Here is a 20,950-nt window from a genome sequence, read left to right as displayed (position 1 = left end):
ATTTCCTCCTCCCCCACCACTCCCATCATTGCCCTTTCCACCACCACCACCATTATTATCTTTTCCCCACCACCCCATCATTATCCATTCCACCGCCTCCATCATTTCCTCCTCCCGACCACCCCCATTATTGCCAATTCACTGCCTCCATCATTTCCTTCCCCCACCACCCCCATTGTGCCCTTTCCACCAACCCCATTATTGCTTTCTCCCCCACCACTCCATCATTGCCCTCTCCATCAACCCAATCATTGCCTTCTACCCTATCACCCCCATCATTGCCCTCTCCGTCAACCCAATCATTGCCTTCTGCCCCATCACCCCCTTTCTTCCATCTACACACACACAGACACACACAGTACCATTCACCTCTCTGCATACACACACTCACACTCACCTCACCTCTGTGCACGTATCCTGAAGCCACACCATCGCCGGCAGCTTCCTGTCTCGCACAGCCATGGCGCTGAATGATGATGTCATTCAGCCACTGCTGTGTGAGACAGGAAGCGCGGGCAAGAAGCTGGATGGATCCATTCCCTGCAGCTCTGCTCTGCTGCCATTTTCTCTTGCAGGCAGCGGAGCTGCAGGGATTGCTCCCTGCCCGCCACACATCAGGGCAATCTGGCCAGGGGCCTCCCGGAGCCTCGAGGCCGGATAAACTGGCCAGTTTGCCCTCATTATTAGCCGCCCTGCTGGGGCCCCCAGAGCCTTCGGGCCCTGGTGCAGGTGCACCGGTTGAACAGGCGCTATGTCCGCCCATGATGTTTCTCATCACTCTGTCTCTGAGCTTCATTGCACTCTTACTTCTCATGAACCAAAGTATGTACAGTCAAAATTTCAATACAGTCTCTTTTAAAAGCTACAACAATTTTTCCAGGTAAAGTACTGAGTGAATCAAACTGTATAACCCTAAAATCAGGTGACAGCAAGAAAACCAAAGCCCATTAACCACCAGGAGGACCATTATGGTACATTGAGGTATTGCAGTTGCACCTCCGAGTTAGATCCTACTGGGGCTTAAAAGGTCTCTTAGGCCTATATGAGAAGACCAATACTATTAAAGACTTGTGACAGTTGAGGGCCCCATTGGACATTTTGTATTGGGTCCATCAGCTTCAAGTTATGCCTCTGTTTAACACTTGCTCTTTTGTTTTCTTAGCCTCTAAGCTGTTGGGTTGGCAGCCTTGTTTGGAGCTGTCTTTCCCTGATGGGGATAATTTATTACCTTTCCCCTTGTCTGGACCAGGAAAAGCATTGCTTATATTAAGAAAGCATGACAAGGCGCTGCAACAATATCTCCTTGAAGCCTCTTACAACCATATCTCACAGGTACAGGAGATTTATGATTATTTTTCTGTTGAAGTTATTAAATTATTAGTCTCATTGTGGTCAGAAACATTGTGGAGTAGCAAAGTTGCACAAATATATTTATTTCTTTTCAGTTGTTATTAGTTACACTTGATAGGAAATGGTAAAAAATGACTGACAATTACTGATGAGTGCATATGCTCGGATAAGGTGTTATCGGAGCATGCTCAGTTACTAACTGAGTGTGTTCGGTGAGTTGCCCGCCAGGGCACCAGGTCCGGTGTTCACAGGGGGATGTCAAGGTGGCAACCCTGTCCGTGGCCCTGAGCGCCCATGTAAAAGGGGAAAAGTCATTAAAGGGATTTAGTGAATAGAGTTTATGTTCGTGACGCCACCTGTGGTATTCAGTCAGTGTCGACAAACGCTGCTTTAAGGGGTCCTCTGGGGTGATGTTATGGCGGCTAGATGGTATAACTTCCCACAGGTGAAGTGTATCCCCAGGGCTCCCATGTGTAGATAGAAGATGGTGAATGGCGCAGTAAAGAACGAGGACACAGGTTTGCATTCTCTTTACCTGGTTTACTGAAGACTTCAGGCAGCCACAGTCCAGGGTACCAGATCACAGGGCAGGCAGAGTCCGGCCGGCTTGGAAGCGAATCCAGAGTCCCCTTTACCAGGTGGAGTTAAAAGCCTTCCTCTAGCGCGGTGGTGTTGTAGTCCCTTACTGCCTATGACTTCAGATAAGGTCCTCACAGTTCTTCTCTCTGTCCCCCTTAAAGGATAGAACAATACCTGCATGACAGGTAACTCGAGCCTTTTTACAGGGACTCTAGCACGCCCCGAGCTCTATGTGTTTCTGTGTCTCAGGTGTGTGTAGCAGACAGGTAACATGCAGTTCAGCTGTCCAGCTGGTCTCTGCTGTAAGTCGTGGAGTCCCTTACAACCTCGGTGGTCCGGCTACCGGTTATCTGCGCCTCAGAGGGAGGCAGCCTGCTCTTAGCTGGTCTCCCCTGATGTTACTCTCCTGTGCTTCACGCTCCTTCACGCTCACTGAACAATGTTCAGCTTTCTGTATGTCTCTTTCCAGGAGCTGTAGTTCTTCAGACCACACGGCCCCTTCAGACCTTCTGACACTCTATGTCGGTCTGCTCTCTTCTCTGTCTGGAGCTTACTGAACTGAACCCTTTCCCTTCAGATCAGAATGTATTTATAGGCGAGTTCACCTTAAACTAGGCTCAGAGCTCCCCCTTTTGGCCTGGAGTGTGAATATGTTGTATGCATTGTGGGTACCTGATAAAAGATATCCTTCATCGCTTCCAAACGTAACATCACTCGCCCAGTGAGGAAAGCAATGCTACAGTAACAACCAGGACCCTGGGGCGTCACATTCGGCGTGCTCTAAAAATATGTTTGAGTCCCCGCGGCTGCATGTCTCGCTTCTGTTCGACAGTCGTAACACATACAGAGATTGCAGTTTGTTAGACAATCCCTGCATGTGTTGCTGCTGTCGAACAGAGAAAGATGAGTCGCCCTGCCAGGGCCGTGTGGTACTCGGTACCGGCTCCAGTGGTTCACAGGGGGATGTCATGGTGGCGACCTGGTCCATGCCCAGGGCGCCCATGTTAAGGGGGAAGGATTTTAGAGAGAATTAAGTTATGTTCGTGACGCCACCTGTGGTATTCGGTCAGTGGGGACCGATGCTGCTTTAAGGGGTCCTCTGAGGTGATGTTATTGCAGCTAGATGGTATATCTTCCCACAGGTGAAGTATATCCCCAGAGCTTCCTGGTATGTAGATGGAAGATGGTGAATGGCGCAGTAAAGAATGAGGACACAGGTTTGCATTCTCTTTACCTTGTTTGCTGAAGTCCATGGCAGCCACAGTCCAGGGCACCAGATCACAGGGCAGGCAGGGTCCGGCCGGTTTGGAAGCGAATCCAGAGTCCCCCTTTTCCAGGTGGAGGTAAAAGCCTTCCTATAGCGCTGTGGTGTTGTAGTTCCTTACAGCCTATGGCTTCACATAAGGTCCTCACAGATGTTCTCTCTCTGTCCCCCATATAGGATAGGACAATAACCCATATGACTGGTGACTTGAGCCTGTTTATAGGGACTCTAGCATGCCCCGGGCTCTAAGGGTGTCACTGTGCCTCCTGGGTATTAAGGCGGACAGGTAACTTGCAGTTCAGCTGTCCTGACGGTTTCTGCTGTAAGTCGTAGAGATCCTTACAACCTCAGTGGTCCGGCTACCGCATAACTGCGCTTCAGAGGGAGGCAGCCTGATCTTAGCTCGTCTCCCCTGATATCAGTCTCCTGTGCTTCGCTCTCCTGCACGCTCACTGAACAATGTTCGCTTTCTGTATGTCTCTTTCCAGGAGCTGTGGTACTTCAGACCACAGGTCCCCTTCAGACGTTCTGACCCTCTAGGTCCATCTGCTCTCTTCTGTCTCTCTGACAATCTAATCTCTCTTTTCCTCCATACCACAATTTTCTATAGGATAGTCACCCAGTAAATAGGATCAACAGCTCCCCTTGTGTCCTGGAGTGTGAACATGTTGTGTGCATTGTGATTACCTGGTGAGGGTTACCTTTCATCGCTTCCAAACGTAACATCACTCTCTCCGCGAGGAAAGCAATGCTACTGTGCAGTCGCAGGGACTCAAACATATTTTTCAAGCACGCCAAAGTCACTCGGTTAGTACCTGAGCATGCGCGGGTAAGATCTTATCCCAGCACGTCGTTCATCACTAGTCGCCAATATATGGAAAATGTAGCCCTGTCTATTCAGTTCTTTTTTAATTGAAATATTATCATTCCATAAGGTTTTCAAGATCTCTGATTGCCGTCATACAAAACCCAAGTACTTGGCTAATTACATTTACAGTAAAGTTATCCATAGTTTTTGCCATTGAAAGCAAACAAGGAAGATTCCTACTGAATGACACAGGCAGGATTCAGAAAACTGATGGAGTGATGTGGAAAGTGTATTCAAAAATTGTCTTTTCATTATACAAATAGATCCCTTTTTTAAGCAATACTAATACCCTTTTGAAGCCTAACTTTACCCATTCCATAAACTTCAGGATGCTGTAATTCACAGTCCTCATTAGGTTCTGATTGGCGTGAGACCCCAATGATCGTGATTCCTGACATGAAAGTCAGGTGTCCCCCATTTGAATGGAGCTGAGGTTGTGCACATCAGATCCATTCATTGTCTATGGGGAGTGATAGTGGACATTGTTTGGGACCCCTGTAATTATGATCTGTGGGTACCCCACTAATGGGACCATCAGCAATTAATAATTTATCAATATAAATAGCCATTTCCTTCCTTCTATTCCTAAGCTGAGTTTTTGTACTTTATTCTTATCTTCATTTTCCAGAGAGGCGGATGGTTGCCAAATGAAGCCACGTTGCATTTTTTCCTGGGAACGCCAAAATCTGAGATTAAAAGGGACGTTGGTATTGATCTATATTATAACATACCACACAGGAAATTCAGACTAAAGCTTTTACATCCTAAAAAGAAGGTTCAGATGGATGGTACGTTACATGGAGCTACGGCACACACACACAAGAACAAACAAAGAAGGTTTCTTGCTGGCGTCACACTTTTGATGTAGATGTAGTATGGTCCCGAAAGAGCATAAAAAAGCTTAGAGGGAATTTGTCAGCACTTTTGGAAGTAGTGGTATGGCTGTATGGGCGTTTGTCTCCCAATAGAAATCATACTTTTTTATTAGAACTCCAATGTACCAATCAAGATAAATGTAAGGTAAAAGCCACATGCAAATCAGGCTGGAAATGCCCTAAGGGCGGGTCAGAGATCTAAAAAGAAGCAGTCCAAGTGCAGTGGTCCACCACCATGCACTTCCAGCTTGATCTACATGTATCTTTTATGCTAGATTCCTAACGACTGACACATCGGTCTTTACTCTTTACAAAAAAGATATTGCTTTTATTGTGGGCACAAGCACCGATACAGAAATTCCACAACTCCGTTTTTGGTGCCAGTTGATGCCCAAGTTGTTGCTAGTGGTATAGTGCACCTCTAATACAAGGATCTCCTCGTCCTTTTTTTGTTGCATAGAGTGTTTCTGATGCTTCTCGTAGGATCGGTCCTTGCTCTTGGTGATAAGAAAAAGGGAGAATGATTACTCCTTAACTGTGGGTCCGGAAATTTCAATATATTCACTTTAAGCAGATAATTTTGTGCTTTTTATTTTTTTAACAGGAAGAATTGAGTCATCAAGAAATTCTAGGAACGGACACTTGGAATTAATTGTGGACGACAAGGAGATATATTACATCAAAGTATTTTTTTTTTTTTAATTTTCATGACAAAATGAAAGATGCCAAATGTCTTGGATATTTTCTTAGTTACTTTGTTGATCTGCATTTGGTTTTAGGACCCAAATGCTGCCATTTCATAATGAGCATCCAACTCTTCTGTGAAAACCCATCGACTTTTCTAAGTGATTTTTTTTATCTCTTGTGAAAAGTCACAAGTCAATATAGAAGTGGTATAAATTCCTTCTTATCTCATCATTATTATTAATTTATTCATTACGTCCTGCGCAATATGTCTTGCCTCTTTTCACTAGTTAAAATTCCATTTCTGGCCTTGAGAATTACATACTGGCGGTTAGGTTTGGGTGACACTTACGCCTCATGGTTTTCTTTAGTGTTGGCAGCATGCTTGCTTTTCAGTAGATGCCAATAATATAATTGTACTTGTGTTTTTTTATTTTGTATACCCCTCCTCACATGTAAAGCCCCATGGAATAAATGGCGCTATAATAATAAATAATAATAATATCCTAATATCAATGGCATATTAATATTAACACAGGTACGTTGCGGAATAATGACCGTCTTTGTCATAGAAGCTGCATAAATCTTTTCCTAAAATTAAGTAGGTGATAAGTCACTTAACGGGGTAAGATCCTATCCCAATATGTAGTAGGTGTGATAACAATAATATTATCAAATACCTCCAATTAGAAATGTAGTGTAGTTTTTCTGATTCGCTATGTCTCATTCATCACGTGCAGGCATTGCAGGACCTTAGGTATCCGTGGTTACATCCACTGATAAAGTGACAGCTAGTTGCTAGTGGTTGTAACCGTGGATACCTAAGGTCCTGCAATGCCTGCACATGAGGAAAGAGACGTAGCAAATCAGAAAAACTATACTATACTGCAAATTTGAGATATTTTCTAATGTTATACTTGTTATTATTACACCTACTACATATTGGGATAGGATCTTGGAGATGGGAATACCCCTTTAACAATATTACGTTTGGAGAATGACTGTTTCCGTGTCCGTTGCAGGGAATGACAGATTTGCAGACAGTTGGTGGAGAACAGCGATACTCTGCTTTAGCAGAACTGAAGTTGAGCAAGTATGGCAGCCCCATCATAGTCGCAGGAAATATTACTAAACAACTGGGGAAGAAGATGGTGTTCTCTGCATCACTGAATAACTTACTGAAGGAAACGGCCTTCGTGACGGGTTAGTAACAGATTGCATTACATTATATTGGATAAAATAGGTGCAGACGTCAATGCTATCTGCTAAAAATGTCCACATTTTTTGGAATCCCACAGTCCCAATAATATTGTGGTGTACTATATGCAGGGCATTCGTTGTAACAGGCAGATGTATGCAACTGTGTAGGTATATGCAAGATACTTCTTGTACCAAGTGATCATGTGATGCACGCAGGTGTAATCGACAGGTAGGTTCACCTGTCCTATTCTAATGAATGCTGCAGTATCGGCCATTTGTGGACATCTCCTAGCAGGTATCTGTAGTCCTGACTTCCTTGGCCCCATTCACCTCCCAATGTGAAAGTTAGCAGTGCCAAAATGACCCTTTAAGATATCACCTACCCTGTGGATAACCTTCTGATCAGAGTGGGAACGCCCACAAATGCCAAGGATGGAGATCTGAAATTCCCCAATGGAAAGGATTGGTGTTGGAGCGTGGTCGCCAACTCTCCACGCATTCTGTATTCTACGATTAGCCAGGAAGTATAGCTTTCAGCTATTTCTGACTGTTCCATGTCTCACACTGATAGCGCCCCCTTTCTTTTAAGATAAACTCTGAAGTTAGATTCTCAGGGAGATCTATGCTCCGCCCATAGATCTTACCAGCTCATTTACATATGAGAAAAACATGGATTTCTCTGGAATAAGACATCAGATCACAAATATCAAGTTATCTTTTATTCAGCTTACTATAACCTAAGTAATGAATTCAATAACTGAACAAGAAGCTTTTTTTTAGAGTTGTTAAAAGTGCATGTAGGGAAAAAAAATAAACAAAATATGTGCCTGGTCGGGAAAATGGCCTGATTCTGAACTAGTTAACATGTGATACCTCTTTTACTTAGCGTTTCACACTTTTCATATTCATCTAAACATGTCAGAAAAACATTGGATGCCCATGCAATATTTTTTTAATGAAGCCTTAGTAAGGAATTGATTGAATTTTTGTTTAACTTGTTGCCAGATTCCAATATTAAATACGTTTTGTCTCAATCATGTATTGGCAAAATTGCCTATATCTTGTTTGAATTTACTAATTTGTGTTTTTCTTATTGTATTTCTTTGTCCATTACTTCAATAATATTTTTTATTCTTTTTTTTTCCAATACAGTTTTAATTGATAAGAAGTCTGATGATAAAATGAAGCAATATTCACTGGAGAGTGAAGCTTACGTTCCCGGTGTGTTTGGGTCATATGGTATTGGACTTCTACAACAGCGAGGAAGTGTATGGACAAATGCAATGAGGATCAAGTATGGCCTTTTAGGTAATGTGCCTTCGGACTCTGATGCTTGCTCGATGGAAGCTGGGGTAGGGGCCAATGCTCACTGGGATAGGATGACCCTAATATGCAGTTTGTTTTTTGGGGGGTTACTGATCTATAATGAATGACAAGCCAAGGGCCATAAAATTACAATTTCCGATGTGCAAAAATGAGGAAAAGAGTGCAAAGGTTGCATATGTTTTCTGAAAGTTCAGTTCTAACAGTTTGCAGATTAGATGAAGTTTGTACCAGTCTTCCATCATTTCTTTCTCTGAAACCAACTGAGAGTTTCCTTGGTCGAGTGTTTGGGATCATTGTCTTGCTGAAATGTCCACCCTCGTTTCACCTCCATCATCCTGGTAGATGGCAGCAGATATTTTTCAAGAATGTCTCTGTAAATATGTCCATTCATCCTTCCTTCAGTATGAAGTTTGCCAGTGCCGTATGATTAAAAACAGACTGACATCATGATGTTCCCATTGTTGTTCCCATTGTTGGTATGGTATTTTGGGGGTGATATGCAGTGCCTTTTGGCCTCCTACATGTTGCTGATTATGACATCCAAAAAGTTCAATTTTGGTCTCATCTGACCAGACTATATTTTCACAGTATTTCATAGGCTTGTCTAAATGTACAGGCCATGGAGGTTGAGTGCATTACTTATAGTTTTCTTTGAATCAATCATACCAGCTTATTCCGGGTCTATTTGTAGCTCACCACAGATGGCCCCTGGCTCTTCTACAACTCTTGTGGTAAATCTTTTCACTCCTCTGTCTGAAATCTTAGAGGGAGCATCTGGTCTTGGCCAATTTAAGGTAAAATTATGTTCTTTCCACTTCCGGATTATGGCCCCAACAATGCTCTCTTGGATCTTCAGTAGTTTACAAATTCTTCTCTAACCAATGCCATCAATATGTTTCACAACAATAAGGTTGCAATGGTCTTGAGACAGAAAATCATAAGAATAGATAAGCACACTCACCATATGCTGTAAAACCAGTATTCCTTTATTAAAGTCCTGTATAAAAACACATTGTAACTTTAGGAAGAGATAAGGTGCAGAGGTGCAGCAGACAGACGCCTCACTGTGCTTCAACGGGTCACATTCTATTCTTATAATTTACTGGCGAACTTTTCCTGCTTGGGACTTTTTACAGAGCACCACCCTTCTCTTGATCTCCACACATAAAGAACTGCAATCACAGGTTTTCTATCTGCATTTCATTGATAGTGCCGAGCCCATTGTCTTCTGACTTTCTGTATTTGAAAGGTCTTGAGACAGCTCACTGGTTTTACCCATTATTACCTTTTTATAGGTAATCAGGTGAACCAGCTGATATTATTTTTCGCTAAGTGGCAGGATTGCTGTCTAATTACTGATAGATTTCAGCTGGTGTAATGACTTTCCATGGCTTTTTCCACCTTTGTTCATGGGTACAATACTTTTTGCCTGTGTAATTTCTCATTATTACACATAATTTATAGATATCTACAGTTTGATTTTTTTTTTTTTGCCTGTGTGGATTGGATGGGTTGTGACCTACATCTGGTGAGAATTTCATGTCAATAGCACCTTTAGAAATATATATACTTAGAAAATTGGTGACATTTTCAATACTTATTTCAACCACTGAATATACACCTCAACATTGGCATTGCAACACCAAGAAGGAAAAGTTGTGGAATTATAGAAAATCACAGGAGCACCATGTGCAGAAATATACACACTTACACTGCTTGACTGCTATTAATAAGGAATGTTCTGCCATGATGAATGCACTTGGGCATAGAAATCATCAAGATCCACTGCTGGCAGCTCACTTTGCAAATGCTGCCCAATGACATCCCAGATGTGCTCTATGGGAGACAAGTCTGAAGACACTGTTGCCATGGTACCATTCTTAGGCCATTGAACAACAACTTCACAGGTATAGACACTTTCAGTGCCATCATCTGTACTCCAAATGAGTATATTCTGATATTAATGCAGCTGAGAGCTAAATAAATTGTGGCAAAGCAGGGGTTTGGAAGCCACTGGCATCCATTGTTTTTACACGAAATGAAGACAAATCCCCTAATAAAGGGATTTGATAATTTTCATAACTTTCCACGTTGGACAAAAATATAAAAAAAACCCATAAAATTAATTACTTTTTAATTTTAAAGCTTTAAATTGAGAGAAATTAAATTATCTCTCTCCCCTGCAGAGCGGTACAAGAGCCATATATGGACTTGAGCATGTGTGCCTAAACTGGGGCAGCACGGTGGCGCAGTGGTTAGCACTGCTGCCTTGCAGCGCTGGAGTCCTGGGTTCGAACCCCACCAAGGACAACATCTGCAAAGAGTTTGTATGTTGTTTGCGTGGGTTTCCTCCGGGCACTCCGGTTTCCTCCCACATTCCAAAGACATACTGATAGGGAATTTAGATTGTGAGCCCCATCGGGGACAGTGATGATAATGTGTGCAAACTGTAAAGCGCTGCGGAATATGTTAGCGCTATATAAAAAGTAAAAGATTAACTGTAGCAGCACCCAGTTAAACAGGACCCTTAACTAAAAAGTTCTTGTTGTTGAGATAACAATCAAACTATTGGCATCGAATAAGATAACCTTTGTTAAATCCAAGTGGGTGTTATCAGAAAGTTTTCACTGGGGGTGTATACTTCCCGTATTATGCTGACCAACCATATGCAGGCAGCAGCACAGCAGAAAAATAACTCGCCCACACAATAGCGTAGATTTCTCAGTTTGAGTTGTAAGGATACAGCTCTGACCTCCTGGTCTAACCTCCTGCATTATTAGAAAGTACTGGGACATTAGAGCACACATAACTAACCTTTTTCAGATAAGGTCCCTGTATAGGGTGGGGCTGTACAGCTGAGTTTAGTGTTGTAATATTAAAAACCCTTCCATGAAATCTCATCCTCTCATAGCACTGTCTGCTCAGTTGTACTTCCCCTCTCCCACCTTGCCTGTCTGAAGATGAATCACCCTTATGTCTGTTGTTCTCAAAACAGCTTTTGACCACAACATACATAAGGGTAATTACTGACTCCGGACAGGCAGTGTGGGTAAGAAGCAGTACAACAAAGCTGACAGTGCTATGAGAGGAGAGCTGATAGAATAGTTTGTAATGTGACACAGCTAAACTCAGCTGCACTGTCCATCCCTACACAAGGACTCAGTCAGGAGGTTAGACCAGGAGCTCAGAGCTGTTTCCTTAGCTATTGTGGAACGTGTTCTTTTTCTGCTGTGTACTGCCTACTCATGATTGGGCAACTCCTACAGGGAGAAGAAGTACACACCCCCTAAGTCCAAGTGGATGCTAACTCATTAAGTGGCAGCTATTTTGATTCCTATTATCTCCACAACGGAGAGGTAAAATTAAAAAAAAAGTTTTTTATTACGCGCTACAAACACAATTACATCCTGTGTCCAATTTACTATTAAAAATCTGGTGAATGGTCCTTTTTAAACTATTAACCTGGGCTGTTAAATTCTGCATTCTTAGGTGAGTGGTGTTGATGACGTCACGTCTACAGATACCTGGATGCGTGCATGAATATCATCAGCACCACTTACCTGCCTAGGAGGAAGTGAGCAGTGTCGGTAAAACTCTCTACGTTAGGAAGACAGGTATATTTTTAGAAGCTTAATATTATATAACTATTTTACTGTTCAAGAGCAAAAATATACATCTAAATGAACCCTATTAATTGGGCATATGGACTTGGAGTAACCTTATGGGTCCACCCCTTTAAGGGATATCATTTTTTTTAGAGAAAACCATGTGGTGATATTAGGTGGAAGCTAACTTAGCTTAAAGCTAATTTTATTATTTCATAAATGGCTGCTTTAAATTGTATTTTTCATAGATTACATTACTTCAGGCTCATATATTCACAGCACAGTTCGCGGTCCTTGGCACAGGCGCTGCTTTATAACGTTCATTTATCGTTTATCTTGTGCTTGGCTTGTTCCGCGGAATCATTAGCTGTATTTTATAACCTCAGTCTCTAGCCAGATTCAGCTGTGGTTCAAAGGGATCAGCGCTGTCAAATCCGCTCTTGTAACACAATTTTGATTCATTTTTGCTTCTAGTTCATAACCCTGGACGGTGTTCCAGAGGGCACTTTCCTCGGAATTAAGACACAATTGAATGCAGATCTCATTCATTTACATTTGCCTAAGAGATTGCTAAAACTACGTGACTGTTGTGTAATCGAGCTGCTAAGGTGACCTCCCCTCTTCTCCATATTTCCATATTTCCATTTTATGCACATAAGTGGTGAATCAATCCCATTTCCAGCTTTACTACTTTACTATAGATTTTTAGAACACTATTTTCCTTTTTTTTGTGCATTTTTTTTTCTAAAACCAAAGTTTTTCATGGGAAATATTCATTAGTCCATCGGGCATTTTCATGAAAAAAAAGTGACCTTGCTGTCCTCTAAGCTGCTACCTAAAATGTTCAGAGCATCAAAGGTTTTACAGTAGGGTGAAATATAATAGACTCCATGTTTTGGGTACATACCCTTAAAAGAAATCTGTCACCAGGTTTTTGCTACCCCATCTGAGAGCGGCATGATGTGGTGGCACAGACCCGAATTCCACCAAGGTATCACTTACTGGGTTGCTTCCTGCAGTTTTGATAAAATTAAAGTTTTATCCACCAGTTCCCTAAATGCTGAGAGCTGTATAACCCCGCCCACATCACTGATTGGCAGTTTATATCCCCACCCACATCACTGATTGGCAGCTGCTTTCTATGTACGTTGTGCATAGGCAGAAAGCTGCTATTCAGCGATGGGGTGAGGTTATATAGGGCTGATAAATATGGAGGACTACACAGGAGCTGAATTACTATTCCTCTAATGATTATTTCCTGCTGATAAAAGAGTGATTGTATCAAAACTGCACTAAGCAGCTCAGTAAGTGACACATGGCTAGAATCAGGGTCCCGGTCTCTACATCATGCTGCCCTTAGATTACATAGCAAAAACCTGTTGACAGATTCTCTTTAAGTGTGAAATGGTTAATCCAGATGAATAATCCAATGATATTGAGGGTTCTGAACAATGTCAAAACAAAGCAGACCAGCTAGTGGAATATATCATTTTTGGCACTGGGCATGATCACTAGGGAGTTTAGATAAGGTGTTACAGTAGCTATTTGGCTTCCCAATTAGCCCTGATTATTCCATTAGCCATTTTGGTGGATGATTGCCTTAGGCTGGAGTCACACACAACGTATAAAAAATCAGTCCGTTTTGTACGGGCCGAGAAACACAAAAATGTTCATGAACAATAATCCGTATGTCATCCGCGTGCAATGTGAGGATGCGATTTTTTTCTCAAAAAAGCATCAGTGTGACATCCGTATGGCGAGATTTTCTCACTGGCTTGTAAAATGGACATATAATGGATTCATGGGCTGAAATATCCGTGAAAACATATATACAGTCTATATATATATACAGTGTATATATATATATATATATATATATATATATACATATACATATATGTCAGTGAGACACATACAGTACAGACCGAAAGTTTGGACACACCTTCTCATTTAAAGATTTTTCTGTATTTTCAGGACTATGAAAATTGTACATTCACACTGAAGGCATCAAAACTATGAATTAACACATGTGGAATTATATACTTAACAAAAAAAGTGTGAAACAACTGAAATTATGTCTTATGTTCTAGGTTCTTCAAAGTAGCCACCTTTTGCTTTGATGACTGCTTTGCACACTCTTGGCATTCTCTTGATGAGCTTCAAGAGGTAGTCACCGGGAATGGTCTTCCAACAATCTTGAAGGAGTTCCCAGAGATGCTTAGCACTTGTTGGCCCTTTTGCCTTCACTCTGTGGTCCAGCTCACCCCAAACCATCTCGATTGGGTTCAGGTCTGGTGACTGTGGAGGCCAGGTCATCTGGTGTAGCACCCCATCACTCTCCTTCTTGGTCAAATAGCCCTTACACAGCCTGGAGGTGTGTTTGGGGTCATTGTCCTGTAGAAAAATAAATGATGATCCAACTAAATGCAAACTGGATGGAATAGCATGTCGCTGCAATATGCTGTGGTAGCCATGCTGGTTCAGTATGCCTTCAATTTTGAATAAATCCCCAACAGTGTCACCAGCAAAGCACCCCCACCATCACACCTCCTCCTCCATGCTTCACGGTGGGAACCAGGCATGTAGAGTCCATCCGTTCACCTTTTCTGTGTCGCACAAAGACACGGTGGTTGGAACCAAAGATCTCAAATTTGGACTCATCAGACCAAAGCACAGATTTCCACTGGTCTAATGTCCATTCCTTGTGTTCTTTAGCCCAAACAAGTCTCTTCTGCTTGTTGCCTGTCCTTAGCAGTGGTTTCCTAGCAGCTATTTTACCATGAAGGCCTGCTGCACAAAGTCTCCTCTTAAGGCTACGTTCACATTAGCGTTGTGCGGCGCAGCGTCGGGTGCAGCCGCGGCGACGCATGCGTCATGCGCCCCTATATTTAGCATGGGGGGCGCATGGACATGCGTTGTCTTGCGTTTTGTGACGCATGCGTCATTTTGGCACAACTGTCAGGGCGATGAGGACGCTGCATTATGCAGCTTTTTCTGTGCCAAAAATCATGCAAAAAATGAACGCATGCGTCACAAAATGCTGCGTTGTGCATGCGTTTTGCATGCGTTGTGCGTTGAGTCGCCGACGCTGCTCCGCACAATGCTAATGTGAACGTAGCCTAGCAGTTGTTGTAGAGATGTGTCTGCTGCTAGAACTCTGTGTGGCATTGACTTGGTCTCTAATCTGAGCTGCTGTTAACCTGCGATTTCTGAGGCTGGTGACTCGGATAAACTTATCCTCAGAAGCAGAGGTGACTCTTGGTCTTCCTTTCCTGGGGCGGTCCTCATGTGAGCCAGTTTCTTTGTAGCGCTTGATGGTTTATGCAACTGCACTTGGGGACACTTTCAACGTTTTCCCAATTTTTCAGACTGACTGACCTTAATTTCTTAAAGTAATGATGGCCACTTGTTTTTCTTTACTTAGCTGCTTTTTTCTTGCCATAATACAAATTCTAACAGTCTATTCAGTAGGACTATCAGCTGTGTATCCACCAGACTTCTGCACAACACAGCTAATCGTCCCAACCCCTGACAGGGCACACCTGTAAAGTGAAAACCATTCCCGGTGACTACCTCTTGAAGCTCATCAAGAGAATGCCAAAAGTGTGCAAAGCAGTCATCAAAGCAAAAGGTGGCTACTTTGAAGAACCTAGAATATAAGACATAATTTCAGTTGTTTCACACTTTTTTGTTAAGTATATAATTCCACATGTGTTAATTCATAGTTTTGATGCCTTCGATGTGAATGTACAATTTTCAAAGTCATGAAAATACAGAAAAATCTTTAAATGAGAAGGTGTGTCCAAACTTTAGGTCTGTACTGTGTGTATGTATATATATATTTCATACAGAGCTAGATAGAAAAGCCCGACAGGATATGAGACATGGTTTACATACAGTAAGGGTATGTTCACACGTTCCTGATTTCCATCCTTTTTTTTTTCAGGACTGAAACCGCAGCTCTTGGCAGAAAACGCAGGTCCTTTTTTTGGTCCTTTTTTGTGCTTTTTTGGTGCGTTTTTTGATGCGTTTTTTGATCCTTTTTTTTATGCAGTTTTCTATGCAGAGTCTGTGTGTTTTCTAGGAAGTTTTTTAGGGTTAAAATGGCTGAAAATACCCTAACCCTACCCCTAACCCTACCCCTAACCCTAACCCTACCCCTAACCCTACCCCTAACCCTACCCTTAACCCTAACCCTACCCTTAACCCTACCCCTAACCCTACCCCTAACCCTACCCCTAACCCTACCCCTAACCCTAACCCTATTCTAACCTTAGTGGAAAAAAAAAAAATTCTTAATTTTTTTATTGTCCCTACCTATGGGGGTGACAAAGGGGGGGGGGGGGTGTCATTTACTATTTTTTTATTTTGATCACTGAGATAGGTTATATCTCAGTGATCAAAATGCACTTTGGAACGAATCTGCCGGCCGGCAGATTCGGCGGGCGCACTGCGCATGCGCCCGCCATTTTGCAAGATGGCGGCGCCCAGGGAGAAGACGGCCGGACGGACACCGGGAGGCCGGGTAAGTATAAGGGGGGGCATCGGAGCACGGGGGGGGGGGCATCGGAGCACGGGGGTGGGCATCGGAGCACGGGGGGGGCATCGGAGCATGGGGGGTGGGATCGGGGCACCACACTCCGCCCACGCACTTCCGCCCGCTTCCCCGCACTTCCTGCTGCAGCGGTTCGGCACCACAAACCGCAATAAAACCCGCAGATATATTTTTGATCTGCGGGTTTTACTGCGGGTTTGACCTCACAATGGAGGTCTATGGGTGCAGAACCGCTGCGGCTCCGAAAAAAGAAGTGACATGCTCCTTCTTTTTTCCCGCAGCTATTCAGCGCGGCTTTTTTTTTTTAATTCAGGATCATGTGCACAGCGGTTCCTGTTTTCCATAGGGTACATTGTACTGTACCCTGCATGGAAAACAGCTGCGGAACCGCAGCGGCAAAAACGCTGCGGTTCCGCAGTAAAAAACGCACTGTGTGAACATGGCCTTAACCATTGCAGAACAGTTAGATTTTTATTTACTAATAATTATTTACTAATAATGTTAGTGGTGTGTGTGTAAAATTTTGGAGCTGTAGGTGTTAAATTAAAGGGTTAATTTACGGACAAAACTGGCATGGGCTCCCATGCAATTTTCTCCGCCAGAGAGGGAAAGCCAGTGAGTGAGGGCAGATATTAATAGCCTGGAGAGGGACCATGGTTATTGCCCTCCCCCCCGGCTAAGAAAATCTGCCCCCAGCCACCCCAGAAGAGGCACGTCTGCAAGATGCGCCTATTCCGGCACTTAGCCTTTCTATTCCCACTGCCCTGTAGCATTGGCATATGGGGTAATGAAGGGTTAATGTCACCTTGCTATTTTAAGGTGACATTAAGCCTGGTTAATAATGGAGAGGTGTCAATAAGACACCTATCCATTATTAATCCAATAGTATGAAAGGGTTAAAAATAAACACACACATTAAGAATAAAGTATTTTAATGAAATAATGACACGCAGGTTTTTAATATCTTTATTGCACGCTCAATACAAATGAAGCCCTCATTCTCCTGTAAAAAATTCCAAAATAAAAAACAATATCCCATACCTGTCCACCGTACAGTCAAGTCCCCACTGTAAATCCATCGCAAGGGGTTAAATACAGTTACAACCAGGAGTGCTGCTAATGCTGCCGCTCCCGGCTGTAAAAGACTGGGGAATGAATGAAATGCAGGGAGCGGAGCTTCGGTGACTGGTGGTGTCGTCACCGAAGCTGCACCCCCTGGAGGCATGAAGTCATATGAACTCTGTAGCATGGGGAAGTTTCTGAATTTTTTCCTATGCTACAGAGTTCATGTGAGTTCATGTCACCAGGGGGTGCATCTTCGGTGACAGCACCGCTAGTCACCGAAGCTCCGCTCCCTGCATTTCATTAATTCCCCAGTCGTTTACACCCCGGGAGCGGCCGCATTAGCAGCGCACCTGGTTGTAAACTATTTAACCCCTTGAAATAGATTTACAGCATGGGAATATAAAGATATTAAAAACCTGTGTGTTTCATTATTTCATTAAAATACTTTATTCTTACTATGTGTGTATTTTTAACCCTTTCATACTATTGGATTAATAATGGATGGGTGTCTTATTGACACCTCTCTATTATTAACCAGGCTTGATGTCACCTTACAATAGCAAGGTGACATTAACCCCTTGCGCAGGGAGCCCACGCCAGTTTTTTTCCGTGAATTAACCCTTTAATTTAACACCTAGAGTTCCCAAATTTTACACAAACACACTACTATGACATTATTAGTGAGGGACATGTAAAAATCGAACTGTTCTGCGATGGTTTACTGTATGTAAACCATGTCTCATATCCTGTCGGGTTCTGCAATGATTTTACAGAATCCGACAATTGAATTATCAGCTATTCTGCTATCTAGCTCTGTATGAAATGTAAATACATATATATGTGTGTCAATGACATATATATATATCTACCTATACTATGTGTAGACATTTATTTTATCTATTCTATTCTAACCTGTCAGTGTGATTTTACTGTACACCGCACTGAATTGCCGGCTTTTCTATAGGACACCGGTGCATATTTCTCGCAAGTCACACTGATGGTCCATGTGGTGTGCGAGTTTTTCTCGCACTCATAGACTATCATTGGCAATTCTCGGCCGATATACAGTGAAAATCGCAGCATGCTATGATTTCTCTCGCACGTATAATACGGCCGAGAAAACAACGGATGATGGGAGCTGCCCCATAGATTAACATTAGTCCGAGTGCTATGCAATTTTTTTATCGCATAACACTCGTCCCTATTACGGTCTAGTGTGACTCCGGCCTTAGTCTGATTGTTGTGACTTCTGAGCAGTTGGGTGGCCGAGCGCACTGCATGAGGCACCCACCAGCACGAAAAGACCAGAGCAGTGGAAACTGGCAGGGCAACAGGGTGATGCAGTGTGTGAGTGCTGGTCAGCAAACCAGACTTCAGAATACTTCCGTTATTATTATAGGATAATGGAAAGAGTTAGATTTTGTGAGATCTTGCTCTTTCTAAAGCAGTCTACTTCTAAAGCAGATAGATGAAGCTGCAACCCATAATGAGGTCCTGGTTATGGGGGACTTTAACTACCCGGATATTAACTGGGAAACAGAAACCTGTGAAACCCATAAAGGCAACAGGTTTCTGCTAATAACCAAGAAAAATTATCTTTCACAATTGGTGCAGAATCCAACCAGAGGAGCAGCACTTTTAGACCTAATACTATCTAATAGACCTGACAGAATAACAAATCTGCAGGTGGTTGGGCATTTAGGAAAGAGCGACCACAATATTGTGCAGTTTCACCTGTCTTTCACTAGGGGGACTTGTCAGGGAGTCACAAAAACATTGAACTTTAGGAAGGCAAAGTTTGAACAGCTTAGAGATGCCCTTAATCTGGTAGACTGGGACAATATCCTCAGAAATGAGAATACAGATAATAAATGGGAAATGTTTAAGAACATCCTAAATAGGCAGTGTAAGCGGTTTATACCTTGTGGGAATAAAAGGACTAGAAATAGGAAAAACCCAATGTGGCTAAACAAAGAAGTAAGACAGGCAATTAACAGTAAAAAGAAAGCATTTGCACTACTAAAGCAGGATGGCACCATTGAAGCTCTAAAAAACTATAGGGAGAAAAATACTTTATCTAAAAAACTAATTAAAGCTGCCAAAAAGGAAACAGAGAAGCACATTGCTAAGGAGAGTAAAACTAATCCCAAACTGTTCTTCAACTATATCAATAGTAAAAGAATAAAAACTGAAAATGTAGGCCCCTTAAAAAATAGTGAGGAAAGAATGGTTGTAGATGACGAGGAAAAAGCTAACATATTAAACACCTTCTTCTCCACGGTATTCACGGTGGAAAATGAAATGCTAGGTGAAATCCCAAGAAACAATGAAAACCCTATATTAAGGGTCACCAATCTAACCCAAGAAGAGGTGCGAAACCGGCTAAATAAGATTAAAATAGATAAATCTCCGGGTCCGGATGGCATACACCCACGAGTACTAAGAGAACTAAGTAATGTAATAGATAAACCATTATTTCTTATTTTTAGTGACTCTATAGCGACAGGGTCTGTTCCGCAGGACTGGCGCATAGCAAATGTGGTGCCAATATTCAAAAAGGGCTCTAAAAGTGAACCTGGAAATTATAGGCCAGTAAGTCTAACCTCTATTGTTGGTAAAATATTTGAAGGGTTTCTGAGGGATGTTATTCTGGATTATCTCAATGAGAATAACTGTTTAATTCCATATCAGCATGGGTTTATGAGAAATCGCTCCTGTCAAACCAATCTAATCAGTTTTTATGAAGAGGTAAGCTATAGACTGGACCACGGTGAGTCATTGGACGTGGTATATCTCGATTTTTCCAAAGCGTTTGATACCGTGTCGCACAAGAGGTTGGTACACAAAATGAGAATGCTTGGTCTGGGGGAAAATGTGTGTAAATGGGTTAGTAACTGGCTTAGTGATAGAAAGCAGAGGGTGGTTATAAATGGTATAGTCTCTAACTGGGTCGCTGTGACCAGTGGGGTACCGCAGGGGTCAGTATTGGGACCTGTTCTCTTCAACATATTCATTAATGATCTGGTAGAAGGTTTACACAGTAAAATATCGATATTTGCAGATGATACAAAACTATGTAAAGCAGTTAATACAAGAGAAGATAGTATTCTGCTACAGATGGATCTGGATAAGTTGGAAACTTGGGCTGAAAGGTGGCAGATGAGGTTTAACAATGATAAATGTAAGGTTATACACATGGGAAGAGGGAATCAATATCACCATTACACACTGAACGGGAAACCACTGGGTAAATCTGACAGGGAGAAGGACTTGGGGATCCTAGTTAATGATAAACTTACCTGGAGCAGCCAGTGCCAGGCAGCAGCTGCCAAGGCAAACAGGATCATGGGGTGCATTAAAAGAGGTCTGGATACACATGATGAGAGCATTATACTGCCTCTGTACAAATCCCTAGTTAGACCGCACATGGAGTACTGTGTCCAGTTTTGGGCATCGGTGCTCAGGAAGGATATAATGGAACTAGAGAGAGTACAAAGGAGGGCAACAAAATTAATAAAGGGGATGGGAGAACTACAATACCCAGATAGATTAGCGAAATTAGGATTATTTAGTCTAGAA

At 42.5% G+C, this 20,950-nt stretch overlaps 1 protein-coding gene across 1 annotated transcript in view; it reads left to right on the top strand.

The window, feature by feature from the left end:
* Positions 1-20,950, top strand: part of LOC138646122 (uncharacterized) — a 437,282-nt gene that overhangs the window by 161,807 nt on the left and 254,525 nt on the right. Inside the window, exons 21-25 of the mRNA XM_069735585.1 lie at positions 1,163-1,332; positions 4,690-4,849; positions 5,541-5,620; positions 6,643-6,823; positions 7,973-8,128. Coding sequence (XP_069591686.1) covers positions 1,163-1,332; positions 4,690-4,849; positions 5,541-5,620; positions 6,643-6,823; positions 7,973-8,128 — 747 coding nt within the window. The remainder of the gene's footprint in view (positions 1-1,162; positions 1,333-4,689; positions 4,850-5,540; positions 5,621-6,642; positions 6,824-7,972; positions 8,129-20,950) is intronic.

Source organism: Ranitomeya imitator, chromosome 7 (genome assembly GCF_032444005.1).
Source record: "Ranitomeya imitator isolate aRanImi1 chromosome 7, aRanImi1.pri, whole genome shotgun sequence".
Taxonomy (NCBI): domain Eukaryota; kingdom Metazoa; phylum Chordata; class Amphibia; order Anura; family Dendrobatidae; genus Ranitomeya; species Ranitomeya imitator.
The sequence above is the reverse complement of the archived record's forward strand: the minus strand, read 5'-3'. Positions and strand labels throughout refer to the sequence as shown.